The 19001-nt window shown below is 37.6% G+C and overlaps 3 protein-coding genes across 3 annotated transcripts in view; all 3 read left to right on the top strand.

Annotated features, from left to right (window-relative positions):
• The first annotated feature begins 248 nt into the window (after window positions 1–248).
• On the top strand, window positions 249–11870 carry LOC121423033. The gene is made up of 2 exons (XM_041618307.1): window positions 249–983; window positions 7961–11870. The coding sequence occupies exon 2, from the start codon at window positions 8832–8834 to the stop codon at window positions 10026–10028; it is 1197 nt and encodes a 398-aa protein (XP_041474241.1). The 5' UTR covers window positions 249–983; window positions 7961–8831; the 3' UTR covers window positions 10029–11870.
• On the top strand, window positions 11617–18319 carry LOC121422683 (protein Ycf2-like). Its single transcript, XM_041617846.1, has 6 exons — window positions 11617–11757; window positions 14198–14489; window positions 14879–15037; window positions 15936–16118; window positions 17236–18231; window positions 18267–18319. The coding sequence occupies exons 1-6, from the start codon at window positions 11617–11619 to the stop codon at window positions 18317–18319; spliced, it is 1824 nt and encodes a 607-aa protein (XP_041473780.1).
• The window catches only part of LOC121423341, a 3049-nt gene continuing 2356 nt past the window's right edge, over window positions 18309–19001 (top strand). Inside the window, exon 1 of the mRNA XM_041618696.1 lies at window positions 18309–18783. Within this exon, the coding sequence (XP_041474630.1) occupies window positions 18333–18783 (451 nt within the window). The 5' untranslated portion in view covers window positions 18309–18332. The remainder of the gene's footprint in view (window positions 18784–19001) is intronic.

Raw genomic sequence — 19001 nt, 5'->3', positions numbered from 1 at the left:
CATCGACATTACCACCACCACCACCATTGTCATCTTTATCATCATCATTATCGTCAACTTGATCCTCAACCCCTTTATCTAAATAATCGCTGCTCTATCATGAAGACACCCATCACCCCCTCCTCCTCCTCATTCCTCTCACCCCTCCCCCTCACTCCTCCTCCCCTGAATGCACACCGTCGTCGAAATCAACAATCGGACATCTCCAAGTTGAAATTTATTCCTCTTGATTACAGCAAGCACTGTTCGTACGCCTCACTTTCGCCCCCACCGAAGTGCGCAATCTCCTCTCCATACACACCTGGAATAAAACTAAAGCATATTAGCAAATAACATCCATTCGATCGTTGCACCAACACACCTCCGACTCCTTCATTATCTTTCTCTATCTCCACAAAGGATGGTGTTTCCAGAGCAAGAGCGAGAGTTAATAAGTTGTTAGGTCGCCGGATAATATACAAATTTTTGTCTTCCCTTCAACATTTACTAACTAACTCACTCGAACTGGGCAATAAAATCAGTTACATCGGAAGAACTGTTGATTTTCAACTCCAAGTAACCTTTCCCCCATTTGCATATCTTATGGTTTTGTGACACCTTGACTTAAATCGATTTCAACGGGTGTCAAGGATTTGAGTTCATCAAACATGATTGGTGTTTATGTAGTTAGTAATGACTGCATTAACAACGCGTACAACGGCAGCTGTAATTACAGGATTATCATCTAACAGACTTAAGATGTTGTAGATTGGATTCTGTGGATACATGGAATGATTATTACGTATCGATATTCAGATGATAATGAATTTCAGCGAGTCTTGCCTTGGGATCCCAGCGACATTGTCATGAAATCGTAACATTCAAATGTTTACAAACGTGGAACTTAAATAGTTGATGGCAGTAAGTCGACAACCCAAGAGCTGCAATTTCGTACGTCGTGAAACATAAACTGTTCATTTATAGGCCTTAATTACTCAAGAATGGTAAGTTTTGTTTTTAATTATTTATTGGTGACACTGAGAATTAGCGTAGATTATTGTCTTCTTATGAGAACATTGATAAGGAGAGATGCTAGACTAGGCCGGCTAGTTACTACACTCTCAAAAATGGTTTGGTCACCATGGAGTACAGATGAATACATACTATACATATACTTTTGCTTAAGTAACGTGAAATGCTGTGACAATTGTTTGAAAATCTATCAATTAAGATGCAGTACTTGGCATTTTACTCAACAATCATAAATTTGCTTGTTACATCCTTTAATGGGTAAACTGTTATAGATTCAAGTTTAATTAAATTTGCACCCACCAAACAGATGCAAGTCTGAAATGTAGGGGAGTGCAATAAATTATTCTCTTTTCAGAGTCTATAACGCAATTTTTTCTTCCGGTGAGGGGGGGGGCAAAACACGTACCTTTTTGTCGAAGAAACTCAAAAGCGAGGCAACGATCGAGACGACCGAGATTGTCATGGGAACGCTTTGGCATTTACATAAGTAAAATTGACACTTTTCGTGATATTTGTGACAGTTTTCATTAAAAAAAAGAAATTTCGAGAGGAGGGGGTGGGGGCTTGATTTGATTTATTGATTTCCGTTTTAAAATTGTACATAATATGATAAAAATAACAAAAGGTCGAAAATAATACAAGACGTACTATGATATATATAACATAATCATAATTCAATAAATAAAGTTACCTCAGATGACATTTGTATTTAACAATAAATAAAGTTACCTCAGATGACATTTGTATTTAAAGTTAAACGGAGGGTCTTGCCGAAAAAAACAAAGCTTGTACAAAAGGCAGGCCCCTCCACCCCACCCCCTTCCCCATCGATCCACCCCTATTCCAGGACCAAATCTTTCCAGACATATACTTCCCATTCTAAATCCATTGCATTGAAATAAGAACAAATGTTTCACGAATATGCATAACGATATCACGGTTTCAATCCGAATTCAATCAATAATTCAGTGATTAAATGATATCACCACACACCACTTGTTGGGACTAAATAATGTATATCGATTTATCGAATTAATAATTCAGGTGTTGTCACCATGAAGTCCAACTGTCGTGAATCAGGGGCGGATCCAGGATTTTGAAATAGGGGGGGCGCCAGCGGCGAGGGAGCGAAGCGACCGAGCGGGGGGAGGGTGTGGGAGGGGGGATTCCCCCCTCCCACGGCAAGGACTTTTTCAAAAAATCATGTCCAAAAGTCGTATTTTGAGAGCACCTTTAGAAGAAAAATGCACACTTAAATCACTGTAACTTCATGACTAAAAGACACATACTGACTCATTTAGGAGCTAGTTTCCAGTCACACACCGTATAAGCGGTCATTCAAAACATACATTTGGCAAAGGCTCTTCACTTGCTTGCACGAAAGTATTTTTATTCTCCCCCCCCAACCCCCACCCCCCCCCCCCCCCGTCACATAAAATCTCCGCTCCTTACGCTGACATATAGCTGCCTATACACAGCAAACGCGGAGTGGGGTCGACTGGTGATTGAGAATATACAATTTTGCTCCTTGATAATTCGTTGGAATGATTGCTTCGGCGAAACTTAGTTGGGGGCAGGGGCGGATCCAGCCTTCGCCAATAGGGGGCCCGGAATTTTTTTTTCAGCCATATTTTCCCCGATCGGCCACTCGAATATATTTGCCGGGATTTTTGGTATCTTTAAAGGGGTAGTCATATTAGTCACTTCTTAGCTTTATTCTTATGAATAAACATAAATATATAATACCATAATCATTATTTATATAATGCGAGCGCGAAGCGCGAGCTATTTTTTTGGGGGAATCTTATTTACTATTTTCTAAAAGTTTTGAACATTCTGGGCAATCCTGAAAAAAGATGTGTATGCAAGTGAATAATTATTACGAACGTGAAGCGCGAGCAAAAATGAACTGATGGAAAAGGTACTGTTAAGGACTTGCTTGCAGTTAGCCATGAAGACGTTACATATTTTTAAAAATCAAATAATGCGAGCGCGAAGCGCGAGCTGAAATTTTTTGACATTTTTACCTAAGGAATGGAAATTCTAAGCACTTTTTGTAACTTAACAGAATAGGTATATAACTAAACGATTAGTGCGAGCGCGAAGCGTGAGCAAAAAATTTCGTGATTTAGACCTACTGAACGAGACACTCTATTCAAGTTTTGTAAATCATGAAAAGGATGAGGAAGTGGGGATCTTCCTTACATTAATAATGCGAGCGCAGAGCGCGAGCGGAAAATTTTTATATACGTTTTGAGCTGATCGAAAACGTATTTGTTATGGACTGCTTGAACTTAGCCATGAAGACGTTACATATTTCAACATTCAAATATTGCGAGCGCGAAGCGCGAGCTGAAATTTTTGACATTTCTACCTGAATAATGGAAATTTCAAGCACTTTTTGTAATCGTGGAAAGGATGAGACAAAAACTGAACATTATTGATGCGAGCGCGAAGCGCGAGCGGAAAAATTCTGGACACTCTATTCATGTTTTGTAAATCATGAAAAGGTTAAGCTATTGGAAATTTTCATACATTAATAATGCGAGCACAAAGCGCGAGCAGACAATTTTTTATATTGTTATCTGAAACTGGATAATTATTTAAATGGAGAACAAGGTGCGTATCTGAATAAACGTGTGTTTGAGATATCGACCTAGAATTTGGGTATTCTAAATACCTTTTTTTTTACCATGAAAATCAATAAAGCGAGCGCAAAGCGCGGGCTAAAAATACATAATATTCAGATCTGAAAAGGGGTCACTTTAAGCTCTGTATTGCAAGCACTTTGTGGAAAAATTGTGAGGTGAAGAAGGATCACAGTTAAAACAGAGCTGATATTTTCAATTATTGTTACTTTGAGTTTTGACATAGGACCGGGATGTTCTATAAGGACATTATGTCATCATAAGAAAATGATGACTATCTTCCTATTTCTCTTCCTAAGCATGAGAGCGCAAAATCTATTAATATTATGGCCTGAAAATTGGACATTTAAGCACTTTTGTAATTATGCATAAGATGCACGAGTTTAAAATCTATCAATGCGAGCGCAAATCGCGAGCAGAAATTTATGATTAATTGTCATCAAATGGTGATTTTAAGTAGTTTGTTTTAGAATTAATATTGAGATATACATAACTCACTAATCAAAATGCAAGCGTGCAGCGCTAGCTGATACGTTTTGACAATCTGACCTAAATAGGGATATTTTGAGAACTTCATGGAATACAGGAAAATAATAGGTACCTGACAAATCAAATTTTGCGAGCGCGCAGCGCAAGCAGAAATTGTTAATATTCAGACCATAAAACAGAATTTTTTACACTTTTAAAAAATCAATTTGTGAATAAAACAAAATAATGAAAGTTCAATTTCCCAGCTGAAATATGTTTTGTATATTGACTTCAGAATTTGATATTTTAAGGTCCATATTGAGCAAGATATCACCTAAAAGGCAATGCGAGCGCAAAGCGCGAGCGAAAATTTTATATCCCGACATGAAAGATTTAAAAAAAAATAATTTCCAAGTCTTAATTCCCCTTATCTTATTTTATTCACTCATCTTCCTCCTCTTATGCTTGCCTTCCTTCTTTTCTCCTCTCTTTTCCTTTTTTCATTTTTCCTTCCTTTTCCCCTTTTTTTCTTTTTTTTGCTCCGCCAATAGGGGGGGCCCGGGCCCCTCGGCCCCCCCCCCCCTGGATCCGCCTATGGTTGGGGCGCCCTGGATAATATGCCTCTGAATCTACCAGAAAGTGTAAAAGTTAGTTTACATTAAATACAAATATGTCTGACCTATACATTTCAGTGAAAACGTACATGACAAAGGCAGAATGATAATGCTGCGCACGTGGCGCCCGATACAGGGCTTCATCTTTGAGTGAAGAATAATCTCGGGGATAGACATCATTCGCATCGTTGACACTTTCTCTCGCGATCTGTTACTTACAATTTACATGTATTTGCCATAAAGACGGACAAACGCATGTTACAAAAAACACAAAATTTCGGGAAAAAATGATATCCAATCCAACATCTTCACACTGGTCACTGCACTGCAACTCCCGATTACAAGTGGTGCAACTTTCCAACCAATCGACTTGCGCGCCCTGGAATTCCGGAATTTACATATTGCAATACAGTATGACAGAGGTGCATTTGTGCGAACACAAAGGCCATGAGCGTAAGTTAAAATATAGTTTTGACTAGATCTAGCCCTTGAAATTGACTACATTGTACCAATCCAGTAAATATAACCATCCAAAAAAAAAAAAAAAAAAAAATCCGGCGAAAATAGGGGGGGCGCGCGCCCGGGGCGCCCCCCTCTGGATCCGCCACTGTGAATAACGAAAGAGATATATTTTATGTCAAACACACATCAATATATTTAACGATCCTTTAATTTCATGAGACAATACCCAACTTTCCAAACTTTATACTAGATTGAAATTTACAAATTTTGGGAACTACCGTTATGATAAAACTTATTAAATTCAAAAGTATTTATAGTGTCATTAAATTCTGATTTTGCAGTTTACGGTATGTGGTGTCTTTTTGCATTCTTATACCATTTTGATTAATTTAAACTGCTAAAGGTCACGTCCACTCTAGAAAAATGATGGTTTGAATCAACAAAGACAAATCAAACAAGCATATAACACTGAAAATTTCATCAAAATCAGATGTGAATTAAGAAATTAATGACTTTTTAAAGTTTCGCTCATTTTCAAACAATTATATGCACAACTCAGTGGTATGCAAATGAGAGAGTCCATGATGTCTCTCGCTCATTATTTCTTTTGTTTTTTATTGTTTGAAATTAACAATATTTCAATTCTTACAGATTTGACAAGAATGACCAACTGAACCACAAAATAATTATTAAAAAATGGTGATTCCACATTTTCAAGGTGGAATAAAATGAAGAAAATTGAAATATTTCATGTAATGAAAAACAAGAGAAATAGTGAGTTTATGATGTCATCAGTTCCCTCATGCATTTGCATGCCGACCAGAATGTGCATACAACGGTTTTGTGGAATTAAGAAAAGCTTTAATTTCGATTAAATTTTCAGTGTTATGCTTGATTCAAGTCAATTTTTATTGGGGTGGACTTGTCCTTTAAATCTAATTAATTCTGAAAATAAGTCCACCTGATGTTATAAATTCAACCTTACATTGTATTTAATTCCAGCGACTAAGAGTTAATTTATGAGCTAATAATATTGATAGTATTACCAGTCATCTGACACATTAACGCGTAAATGCTAATTTATGAGCCTTTAGGCGCCAAAAATAGGAGACACTTTCGATTGGCTCTCGTCATAATCGCGTGAGAATCGTCGTCTACTGCGTGTTGCAGGTGTTTATACAGAAGATCGATGATATACCAATGATTATTTGATTGCGATCATGAATATAACTGATTGCCAGAGATCATGGGGCATTGATTTTGGTACATTGATTTTCTTTTGAAAAAAAAATCAGGAAGTAAGGATGCTGAGTACAGTCCTTTCAGACGTATAATAAAGATATGAATCATGAAGGCATACAGTAATGTGAATGTCATTGCGTCTTGAACATACACTGATAGTTTTAAATACACAGTAAAAAATATACAACACTGCTTACTATATGAACCTTACAGTAATTGTTTCAACAGTTTAAACAACTGTTTAATTTAATTATTGTCAATAAATTAAACATGATTGTTTAAACGGTTAAAAACAAATACTGTAAGGTTCATATAGTAAATAGCGTTGTATAAAATCTTAAACAGCGTTTTTACTGTGTAGTTGAAGAGTTAGAAGTTATACCCCCTTTACCATGTTTACATCAGATGAAGTTTCCACTATACGTTCTTGAAGTTCAGAAGCAAACCATTGTGGCACTTCAAACAAAGTTGGCGCCACGTCCTATGGTTTCTTCTGAACTTCAAGAACGTAGCGAGAACTTCGACTGGTGTAAAGGGGGTATTATATAGTCAAGTGATTATGATTGAATATTCAGTTCTTCATGATACTTTTAATATGTTTAATAATTCATAATGTGGATGTATATTCCACGGATCAAGGGGTGCGGATGGGCCTCAGTTGCAGGTGTCGCCTTAAAGGGGAATAAAAATAGGGGGATTTTAAGCATTAAATCTTTAACACCTTAGCCATTCTTGACAATTCAGTGCATGCTCCGGTGTCAATAGGATCGTGTAAAGGCGACCGCACAAGCACCTTTCGATTGGTCCGCGACCTGATTTCAGAATAAAATGTTCTAGAATTTGATGCTAATATTGAGAATTGGAATATCTTACTGTGTAATGTTCGAAATCATCCTACGAATACCTATGTTCAAATCTGTGACTATGCTATCATCCTTCTTAGTCTAAACGCGAATTTAATATCTAGTCGTAATGACGTCATAGCAGTCGTACGATTGGCTACGATTTGAAACTAATTTGGCCTTTACTCCAAAATAACGGTTTGCAATCTTTCAAAATGGTTATATTAGTATTCTTTCAATCAATTTTAACCTCAAATAAAATGATATGTTCCATTCACATTTTCAGAAAATTAGCAAAGTGCGATTTGTTCCAAAATCGGATCGCGAATAGTTGTAAGGTGTGCGGTGGCCTTTAGAGATATACATTTTTTCGTGGAGTAAAATCTGAAATGAGAGACAATAAACACCAACGTACCAAGGAAATTTAGCTTATTTTTAACAAACCCAAACTTTTCATATTAAAGTTACTTTCATTTATTACAAAAGGAGTCTTATTTTTCAGTCAAAATATCGTGAATATATTTAGAATTAACGAGATTTGTGATCTGTATTGGAAACACCATGTGTCATTAAATCATTATATTTATAGTCATTTGATTTGGATGATATATCATATAATGTACAATTACTTATGAAATGATAATGCATTTCTCTTTCATTCTCTCGACTCCAGGCAATGGCATGAATGTGATGAAAGCGACTAATCTGAGTTCACCGGAAAAGAGAGCGCATGCAAGCTGCCGTTCATGATAGACCGAAGACAGTCCAGCAGTCCTGGGGGACATCATTATTGTATTCTGGCAACATCATGACACATACATACAAACAATTGCGTGACATCATGGCGATATTTGCTCAGGTGAAGCAGATTTGTTTGCCAGACTTTCGTTACTTCGTGACAAACTGAGAGATCGATCTAGCCTCTCTTCGACGCAGTGATATCTCTTTGAAAGACAAATGTTTGTCATACAGCATCAACCTTTAATGAAAATGACTATTCGTTAATAATCATGCAAGGTATTGACAGTGGATGGATCAGAGTCTAAGTGGCTTCGGACTGATAATGCCTTTAATTATAATATGATGATATGATTTTAGCGATCAAAACACTCGAATCCGACACCTTGAAGTGATAATCTCAATCGTGAACAATTAATAACACATTTGATCAGTATTTGTTTTGATGTTTATATGGTTATTATCATCACATTTACGGTTATCTAATTGTATGTACCATCTTATGTACCATCTAATCAAATGATACTTTGGACGATACTTAACGGAAATCAACGCGTCTTAGCTGATATCTTTTCCATAAAGATGACTTGATTTCTAAATAATGCAAATAAGAGGATCAAAATAAGATTTCATTGAGTTAAACTGATCGGCGGTCACTTGAAAGACGGCAGAACAGAGAACCAACGCTTGGGCATTTCGGCGTTTGTTGGGGAGTTTTTAAAAGTCAATTTTACGACTGATCGACTAAATTTCTGTCCATGGATCATAATTTCATTATGTAGAGAGGAATCTCATCAATTAGACATATGGTAACCTTGGATGCATTATTTCGAATAATGGCGATGAAATCGGAACTGAGATCGGCTTATGGTGGTTGCAATTTGGACACCAAACTGTCCCTTTTAGAAGTTGGGGGCGAAGGGGCATCGTCACCGTCTAAGCCGAAGTTGTCGCACAACAACACTCCTTTCTTGCCCAGAATTCGAGTCGAAGAGTGCGGATTGACCGTCGAGGCCCGAGATAGAGACTCTTGGAAGCGATTGAAAGGCACTGGTATGAGATGCTGGAAACCTGGAAAGAGAAGAAAGTCAAAAAATAAAGGCGAAGATGACAAGTCCCCCACAAACGCGCCAACACTACCGTTGCGTGACGGGTTTCACACGCAAGAACAAAGGGAAGAGGAATGCGACGCGCACAGCGTAAAGTCGAGTAGTAGCTCACTTTACCAATGTCCAACGTCGGCATTCATTGGATCTCTTCAAGTTGGGAGCGTTCCATTCAGTCATAGTAGAGCGAGAGAGAATGCCCGGATGGCTCGCGCAATCCGATGGCCGATCGGTTGTCTTAAATATTCGACACCGCATTCATCATCGACTTCGGACGTCAAGACGGACTCTTTGATGTCGGTTGTCGAATCTTCGAAACAGCGACTCATGCCTCTCGTACCCTCGCCTTCTGCACCCTTGAAAACTCCGAGTAATGTTTCTCCTCGCGAAAGGGTGATTCTTAACAAACTTGCTTCTAAGCGAAAACAGCAATTATCTCGGCGACTAGGGAAGAGCAACGATGGGACCAACAACACCGGGTCCTCTCCCGAAAGTCGACTTCCATCGCCAATTGATTTTGATCAGTTCCTTCCAACAACTCACTGTGCCCATCTTGTAAACATCACCTCATCAACGACACAACCAAGCTCGAAATACATCTTACGCAGTGACGGTCTTTACGATATCATCGATGACTCGACGCAAACCCGTTTAGAAAAGCTTCATGGGTCGTCATCCACGGTTTCGTTGTCGACCATACCTATAGAACGGGTGTCCAGTGGGTCGAATACGAATACATCAGGCTACGAATCGGTCAACGGAATCTCAACTCGAACATTGCAGGGCCACAACAGGGATTGCCCACTGTGTAACGACTTTAAACCGTCTGATGTCGGCCATTTTTGCCCACCAAATACGCCGGATGATGTCACCAGTCATGCAGACATTGCACAATGAATACAGTTAAGAACGTATCGATTTGGATGTGTCTCATTAACCTGATATGAACATATTTTTTTTCTTTTAATTTGATTGATCAAAATGAACCAGAATAATTCAAATCATATAAACTGGAAACTATGACATCATAACAACTCATCCAATAAGTAATTATGATGAAGCTGTAAGCTCATAATTTGCACTGTTCTTCTGTAACTGCGATTTCGCAATTCCAATCCATCGTTTACGCATAGGCCTACTTATTATTTTTCAATTAAATCAAAATCTGCAAATAATCATAAATAATTGACAACTGACCTCTCGTGTATATGATTGACATAAATGAATTGTACATGCATGTTTGACTGGAATATGACCTTGGATTAGAAAAGTGAATTACATATCATTTAGCGACCCATAGTTTACCCAATTAGACATTTTTCTTGATATAGAAAATAATTGAACATAAAAGTCACATCGCGAAATGCACATAACATATTAGTACTGTCTATTTGACCGTGTTATAAAGTTCACTATTGGGCTAATATTGTTATATTTAAATTCATGTTACATTAATTTTTAATGCATTTTAAACAGTCATAGTTTCAAAGTATTTTTTCAAATTATTATGTTAATACGTCATTTCTGAGTTGATAAGAGAATTTAATTCTACAATACCCCTCAATCATGTCAATGATAGCATTTCCGAAGTTACTATGGACTCCTTGTTTAATATTAACAGAGATTTTTGTTATCCTTTTATCAAGTATGGCTTATTTGTTTTATAACCTCATATTCAAGAATATTTCAAGAATATATCTCAATCTTTTAGGAATGATAATTATAGGAATTTGAATCACGACGTGATCGAGAAATGCCAATTACTTAATTTCACGATGTCATTTCGCATATTCGAGTGGCTACGATTATTTAAAAAGTTTGCAAGGGCTTCATCTATTCTATTATTATTATTATTATGTAAATATCACACTTAATTGTATTTTAAACAACCCAGTGTCGAGTTTTAAGCTTGATTTACCTCCCATAAACCGATGACGTTATTTTTTAAACTTGGCGAAACATTTGTTGATTTACAATGATTGTAAGGAGTATACGAAGAAATGGTTTCTAAGAGAGTTGAATAAATAAAGAGTCACATGAAGTATAAGTTATTTTAGTTGCATATTCAGTTAAAGTAATGCCCATCAATAGTGTAAAATAAAGAATTAAGGCACATTGTATCAATTAAGAACTACCTCTCACTATTTCCATTACCCTTTTTTTCAATATGTATGTTAAATTCATTAATCATTGAGTTGTGTTTGTGATGTCTATTCATCCGGGGGGGGGGTTAAGCAGCAGCAACACAAGTGTGATTGTAAAATTATTCATTTTTTTCTATGACGAATTTCACTAAAAATCACAATCTCTTTGCTGCGCGCTTTTACCATTGTTGACGTAGGGCAAATGGTAGGCATTGCGCATGCGTTCTTCTGGGGTTACCACCGCCGCGCTATTCATACACATATTACTTTTATTCTTATCTTGCGCTTATGCAATTCGGGAGCAATTTTCGCAAATTCTCTTTCGGAATTCTCTTTTCATAATGGGCTTTATCAAATTTAAAGTTAGAGCTCGATCTTTACCATCTGAAGAAGAAAGTTTTGATTATTCTTCTGATCAGGCAGAGGGTAGCAATGTCTGCTGCTTGGCAGGGATCAAGAAATTATTCTCTAAGAATAAGAAGGTGAGGGATTTATTTCAATATACATGTTACCTCTTAATAGTTTCTGCTATTAAATTTGATCGTTGTCTCTTCACTTTGAAAATATAACTTATTATAAGATCAGATATGAAATATCATATTTTCCCTAAGTTCTCTGTGTTTCTCATTAATTTTTCAGGTAGCTAGACAAAACTAAAATCTAGATCTGTACCGGTAGTATCGAAATTGGATAGCTGAATTAATGTTTCTAATGTGTTATCAGAGGTTTTCATAATGTCATTGAAGAGCGCTTTGAGGCTGCAGTATGTGAATCAATGTTGTTGTTGTTGATGATAATGATGATGATGATGATACTGTTGTTATTTGTACATGTTTAAATAAGTAGTAGACAGTAGTCATTGTAGTAGTAGTAGTAGTAGTCGTCGTCGTCGTCGTCGTAGTAGTAGTAGTAGTAGAAGTAGTAGTAGTAGTAGTAGTAGTAGTAGTAGTAGTAGTAGTAGTAGTGATAATAGTGGTAGTGGTGGTGGTGGTAATAATATCGTTATGTTATGATGAGCATATAGAGGTCGTGGAATTTCTTGATGCCTGAATGTTGAGGACCTATATATTATGAACCCTAAACATATTTCCTGGTGGGGGAGGGAGAATTACAGGAACATAACCATGAGGGCCGAGGGGCTCTGTCACCCCCCCCCCCCCGCAGCAAAGAGATAAGAGAGGGAGAGATAGAGAGAGAATGAAGAGAAAAGAAGGTAAGGATATAAACGGGGAGGGAAAGAAAATGAAATAAAGTGTCCTTGCTGAAGCAGACGTGCAAGAAAGCGATGACAGAGAGAGAGAGGGGGGAAGGAGTCGGAAACAAGACGACCTCTGCCCCAAGCTGCTGACTCACCCCTCCCACAAGTTCAATTATAGCAAGGAAATGGAAAAGGGAAACTGAATAAAGAAAAAAATATATGGTAAGAAGAAAGAATAATTGGCCGAAAAAAAGAGGGAAAAAATAGCTTGTAGTGTTTATTTCACAAAATTGTGTATCTTGGAGTCCAAAGACATTGCTTCTTTATACTAGAGTAATAAAGGGAAATGGAAAGACAAAGTCTGACCTACAGGTGGCCGAAGCGACCGCAGCCCAGCAAAAAAAAAATGGTAGAAAAGGGGAGAGGAGAAAAAGACAAAAATGAAGAAAAGGGAAAGCAGGCCCGGATAAAAATATAAAAGAGGGTTTAAAAATAAAAAGAGGAATTAAAAGGAAGAAACCGAGAGGGGGGGATAGGCGAATTGCAAATATTTCAGTTCTCTATATTAAAATGAAAATTTCGTTCGCCCTTCGTGCTTGCATTGTCCGTTTAATTAGACCTTATTGCTAAGGATTATAATGCTTTAAACATGTAAAATGTCTCGTTTTTAAGTCAGTATACAAGAAATAGTTTACTTCGCACTTGCTCTTCATTATTTTGTTTTATTAGATACGCATAATGTTCATATTTTTTTTAAGCTTAAATATCCTGTTTTTATGTTTGCATATATAACACATATTTTACTGAACATACCTGCCCTGTTCATTAATTTTCACAAATAGTCCTTAAAAAATCTCATTCGATTAGGTTTTATTCCCATTCCTTTAATGGGAGACATAACACATTCACTAGTCCAAATCTAGATTTGAGTTATCATCATTTCATTACATCAACTTTAATTTCAGCTCGCGTCACGCTTACGTTACAAAATTATCCTTTTGAAGCCAATGCAAAATGTTTCCGACTGCGCTTCGCGCTTGCTTTTTTTTTAAATGACACTTGTTTCCTGTTCACGATTACAAACTGTCCCGCATACAAGCCAACACAAAATCAACAAGCTCGCACTTCGCGCACGCTTTACATGATATCAAGGGATAGGCCTACTTGAAATTTTCATTTTCCGGTCAGTATTTTAGATGTAAGTTTAGCTCGCGTTTCGCGCTTGCACTATTTGTTCAACGAGTGTTTTCTCGGTGCCAGGTCAGTATATAAATCAAACAGATAGCATTCTCAGCAGTTCGTCGCAATATATAATACTTACATTATAGTTATGCTTCTAATGAAAATTGTCAAGTCACTATATCGAAGGCTTCAGCTCACACGTCGCGCCCACATTGTTTGTTGGTGAGACAGGCCTGCGTTTCATGTTTTACGATTGTAAAATTTGCTTGAAATTAACGAATAAAACATAGACAAGATAAGAAGTGCAAACATTGTTAGTTTGTCATTGAGCTAACTCTCTTCATGCAGTATCAAATTTTGACAGAGAACTGGTTTTTTTTCTAGACGAACATAATAAATAATAACCCTTATACACTTAGTTTTAACTTCTTTTACCGCAAATAAAGTTGTTATTTTAACTCTGCAATGTAGGCGTACAAGTGATCTTATACTTATAGACATGATGAATTGCATTATTCTTTAAAAATCCATATATTACATAGCCAAAGCCATCGGCCATTCACGAAGTGACAGATGATATCAACATTGATGACGACAACGATGACGTCACTCTTGTCAGCAACTACTCCTGTCAGTCATTGGTCACTTTGGTCAGATCAGCCGACAGTATCGAGCCAAGATCACTTCATGATTCTTGGTCTGCACCTGCTGTACTTGGTCAGGATTGTCATCAGTTCTTGATGCCACCAATGAGCAACAAGGTTGAGGACCAGCTACCATCTACGTCCTATTCAAGGGACGTAAGCGTTTCCGCCCAGGCCTTCCTGGCTTACCGTAAGTTGCATATATAATCGCCTCTATATTGCTTACCATTAAACATCTTAATCTACTTAGTCTATTAGCATATATTTTTTACATAAAATTGTCTATTGTAATGTCCACTGTGGTGGGTTTCGGGGTCACCATTTTATTTTAGATTTAAATAAGTAACACCACTCCATTTTATGCCATTCTCATCCATTTTAACGAGACAGCTGTATATTTGAAATATTTGAGTATTGTTTTTTGTGCACATTTTTGACACAGTCACGTTCTTCTTCTCCATTTGGTCATAGGTTAAGAAATTAGTGTGGTATATGGTGATCATTTTCAGCACCAAAGGAGATAAAATAAAATCTTTCTGAATTAAATCATTTTCAATTCGCTGACGTCACTCATAACAGATCGATCTATCAACGACGAGGAGAGCGATGACGACTCGGTGGCATCTGACACCGAATACGCCGGGTTTGAGAACGACCATGGCAGTGAGGCTGATGTCGAATCCAACGATGATGCCGAGAAGATCTCGGTCACCAGCCTTGTGTATTCTAAGAGTGCAAGTAAGTAGCCCAACATAGTTGAATGGTGACATACTAAGAAATTTTCGACCCCCAAAATAGAATGGAAACTATAATATAAAAAAAATGAATGAAGAATTGGGGGGGGGGGTGGAGAGAAGTGGAGTAGGATGAGAAAGAGAGGTTGGAAATGAGAAAAACAGAGAGAGAGGGGGGGTGTAGATAATGAAATAATATGAATTATTGTTAAATAATTTGTCATAAGAATCTCTATGCATACTATCAACTTAAAAAAAATGTAACGTCGTAAACTGAAGCTAATTTGAATCATGATACTGAAAAAAATCAGATCTTGTGATTCTATCTAGAACATACTTATATTCCTATCTCTATCTCTAGTTTAAATTAATGATTTTAAATGAATATTTATTGATTGATTATCATTGATACACAAGTTTGTTTATTAGAAATCTAGTTACATAAGGACAGTTTTTTGTCAACGTAATATACAAATACACCACTGCCGGTTAAGATTTTTATTTTTAAAAATGATGTTAATAAGCCTTTTCATTCATTCATTCAAATCAACATTAACTTTGTTCCATATTTAAATATCACGTATTTTTATGAATATGAATTCTACAAAATAATTTGTCATAAATTGTATGACATTTGCCAAGGTTAAAAGCATGCCTGTCGTTTGAAATTTAGGGCCCAAATGAAGACCAGGGGCTCGTTTCATAAAGGACTTTCAACTGTTGTAACTTTGCTATTATGGCAACTGCCGTGGTAACAGGGCTCAGCAGCCAATCAGAATCAAGGTTTCCATGGTAGTTTCTATAATGGCAAAGTTACAACAATTGGAAGTCCTTTATGAAACGGGTCCCAGATTTTGCTGATGTTCCTGAAAGTATATTTGCGGGTTTTTTCCACCCATAAGTCGCCCAAGACCTGTACACGGTTGATCAGGCCCAGGAAGAGACCAAGGACGAGATCGACAATGATGTCGTAGAGTCCTGCCATGATGACGATAAGACCAGCTCATCGATTGACCAGACGTCATTGATGGTCATGGAGTACGACCACATCCACGTCATCGACGAAACGATCACTGATGAAATGGGTAAGATATAAAAAAAATGGGGAAAATATGGATTTCATTGAGTTTATTATCTGTTTGAATCATACAAAATAATAAAGAACAATGCAGATTACTACAGAACAGATACATGTAAGTAAAGAATAATAGATACTACAAGATTTTAAACCTCGAAGATAGTCTTGGTGAAGGGTTCACAAATCCAGTTGTATTGGTCATTGCTGTTGAATAACAAGAACTGATCATAATGCAATATGAGAATGACAAAATTTGTACTTGGAAATGTCAAAAATTTCAAATAATCTAAAAAAAAAATATGAAATCATTACCCCCGGCTGAATTTCACAGACATCTTACTCAATTTATGCATTCACAATGTTCAAAAAGGTAACTTTCCTATGTCTTAAACTTTTTGATATGACTTTATTATACGATCAGCCGTGGGTTTTCTATAATTAGAAAGCTAAAAAAATACCCAATAGATTCTATTCCTCTTTGCTTTCTTGCAAAAGATTTGAAAACCACAATGAAGCAATAATTTTTTGCATTATCAATTATTACATATTACGTATTTTGTCAGAAAATGGAATTTCGTTATGAACTCACATTTTCGCTCTTTTTCAAATTTATAGATATTTTTATCATTTTTTTAACAATTGGTTTAAGAAAATGAGAAAATTGTAAAATTTTCAAATCTGTTTCTTTTTTCTGATGTAGCTCGAGGAACATGTTGAACTTAAACTGACTGAAAAACCACAAGTCAAAGTTGATTATTTTCGTGCTGCTTCCTCTTTTAGTTTTATTAATGTTGCACAATTTTGATTTTCTTGTCAATACTTATTATTGCTGTGCTTGTCAGAAGCTTTGAGCAAAACTATCTGCATGGTTATTAATGAGTTTGCCTTAAATTCTCCTCTTCTTTCATCTCATTTATTGGCTGTTGTGTTTGATACATGTTAAGGAGAATTTGGAATAGGAAAAATAATCCTTTCAATCTCAACAAATCCAACATCCATTTATATTATTGCTTTTAATAGGTTTAAGAGTATTTGATAAAGTTATTGACTAACCAAAGGAAAATGAGTTTTGTGTGAAGTTGATTTTACACATCATTTTTTTTATTGCAATTTCTTCTAAAAAGACGAAGCCTCCTACCATGCCTACAGTAGCTACCCATCATGCGGCTCAGAGGGAGAAGACGTCATCAATGACGATTACGCTACGTCACAGGATCGTGAATCTGACAATTTCTTCAGTCAGATCTTTGCAATGATCTTCCTCATCTGGATGTACATCTTCAAAGCTTTCGGGAGCCTCTATCAAACCGGGCTCCAACTCGTCCTCGGTACCATCATTGAGGATGAGGAAGAGGAGGATGATTTCTTCACTCAAGTCCTGACAGTGATCTTTGCCATCTGGATGTGCATCCTCCAACCTATCGGGATCATCTTCCACCCTTTTGTGAGCATCTTCAACACCGGGCTCCAGGTCGTCCAGTATGTCATCTTCGGGAACGATGACGAGGACCAGGAGGATGATGATATGGAGGAAGAGGAGGAGAACAAGGAGGAAGGAGAGGAGGAGGAAGCGGAGCGGAGGAAGGCAGAGGAGGAAGATGATTTCTTCACGCAAGTCTTGACCGTGATCTTTGTCATCTTGATGTGCATCCTCTTACCTTTTGGAATCATCTTCCACCCTTTTGTGAGCATCTTCAACACCGGGTTCCAGGTCGTCCAATACGTCATCTTTGGGGACGATGACGAGGACGAAGATGATGAGATGGAGGAGGGGAAGGAAGAAGAGGAATGTAATGAGGAGGAGGAGGTGGGCGGGGAGGTGGAAGAGGGGCTGGATGACGCAGAGGAGGAGGACGAGGAAGAAGAGGAGGAGGAACACGAGGAGGCAGAGGATGTGGAAGAAGAGGAGGAGGAGGATTTCTTCACGCAAGTCTTGACAGTGATCTTTGTCATCTTGATGTGCATCTTCCATCCTATCGGGATCATCTTCCATCCTTTTGTGAGCATCTTCAACACCGGACTCCAGGTCGTCCAGTATATCATCTTTGGGGACGACGACGAGGACGATGAGATGGAGGAGGGGAAGGAAGTAGAGGAAGTTAAGGAGGAGGAGGAGGTTGGCGGGGAGATGGAAGATGGGCTGGAGGATGTAGAGGAGGAGGACAAGGAGGAGAACGAGAAAGAAGAGGAGGAGGAGGAGGACAATGAGGAGGCAGAGGATATGGAGGATGGGGAAGAAAAAGAAGACGAGGATGAAGAAGATTTCTTCACGCAAGTTTTGACAGTGATCTTTGTCATCTTGATGTGCATCCTCTATCCTATCGGGATCATCTTCCACCCTTTTGTGAGCATCTTGAACACCGGACTCCAGGTCGTCCAGTATATCATCTTTGGGGACGACGACGAGGACGAGGATGATGAGATGGAGGAGGAAAGGGTGGAGAGGGAAGACGGGCAAATGGAAGAGGAAAGGAATGAGAGGATTGATGTATTCGTTGGAAAGATCTTCGCCGTCTTTGTGATGCTTCTTATCTGGGATTTCATCCATGTATCCATCTATAACATCTGCAAGACTGGTATCCAGTTCATCCACGGTATGATGGGAAACGGGTACGTCGAAGAGGAGAGAGCCCTGGTCGTCTTCGGGGAAACAGGAGATCATACTCACCAAGGTTTGTCATGATTTAGTATTTTATCTGAAGGAGAAGGAGGAGGAGGGGGAAGGAAAAGAAAAAAGAAGAAGAAGAAGAAATGGTTTTACATTGCTATATTCATTGAAAGGAATTAATATTTTTTATGGTCATAAATTATATTATATCGGACCAATCGAATTAGAAATTATATTTTATCTATCGAGCTGATTTCATACCATATCTTTGTTTACAATATC

The sequence above is a fragment of the Lytechinus variegatus genome, chromosome 10 (genome assembly GCF_018143015.1).
Source record: "Lytechinus variegatus isolate NC3 chromosome 10, Lvar_3.0, whole genome shotgun sequence".
NCBI classification, from domain to species: Eukaryota; Metazoa; Echinodermata; class Echinoidea; order Temnopleuroida; family Toxopneustidae; genus Lytechinus; species Lytechinus variegatus.
This window is presented reverse-complemented; position numbering and strand designations above follow the sequence as displayed.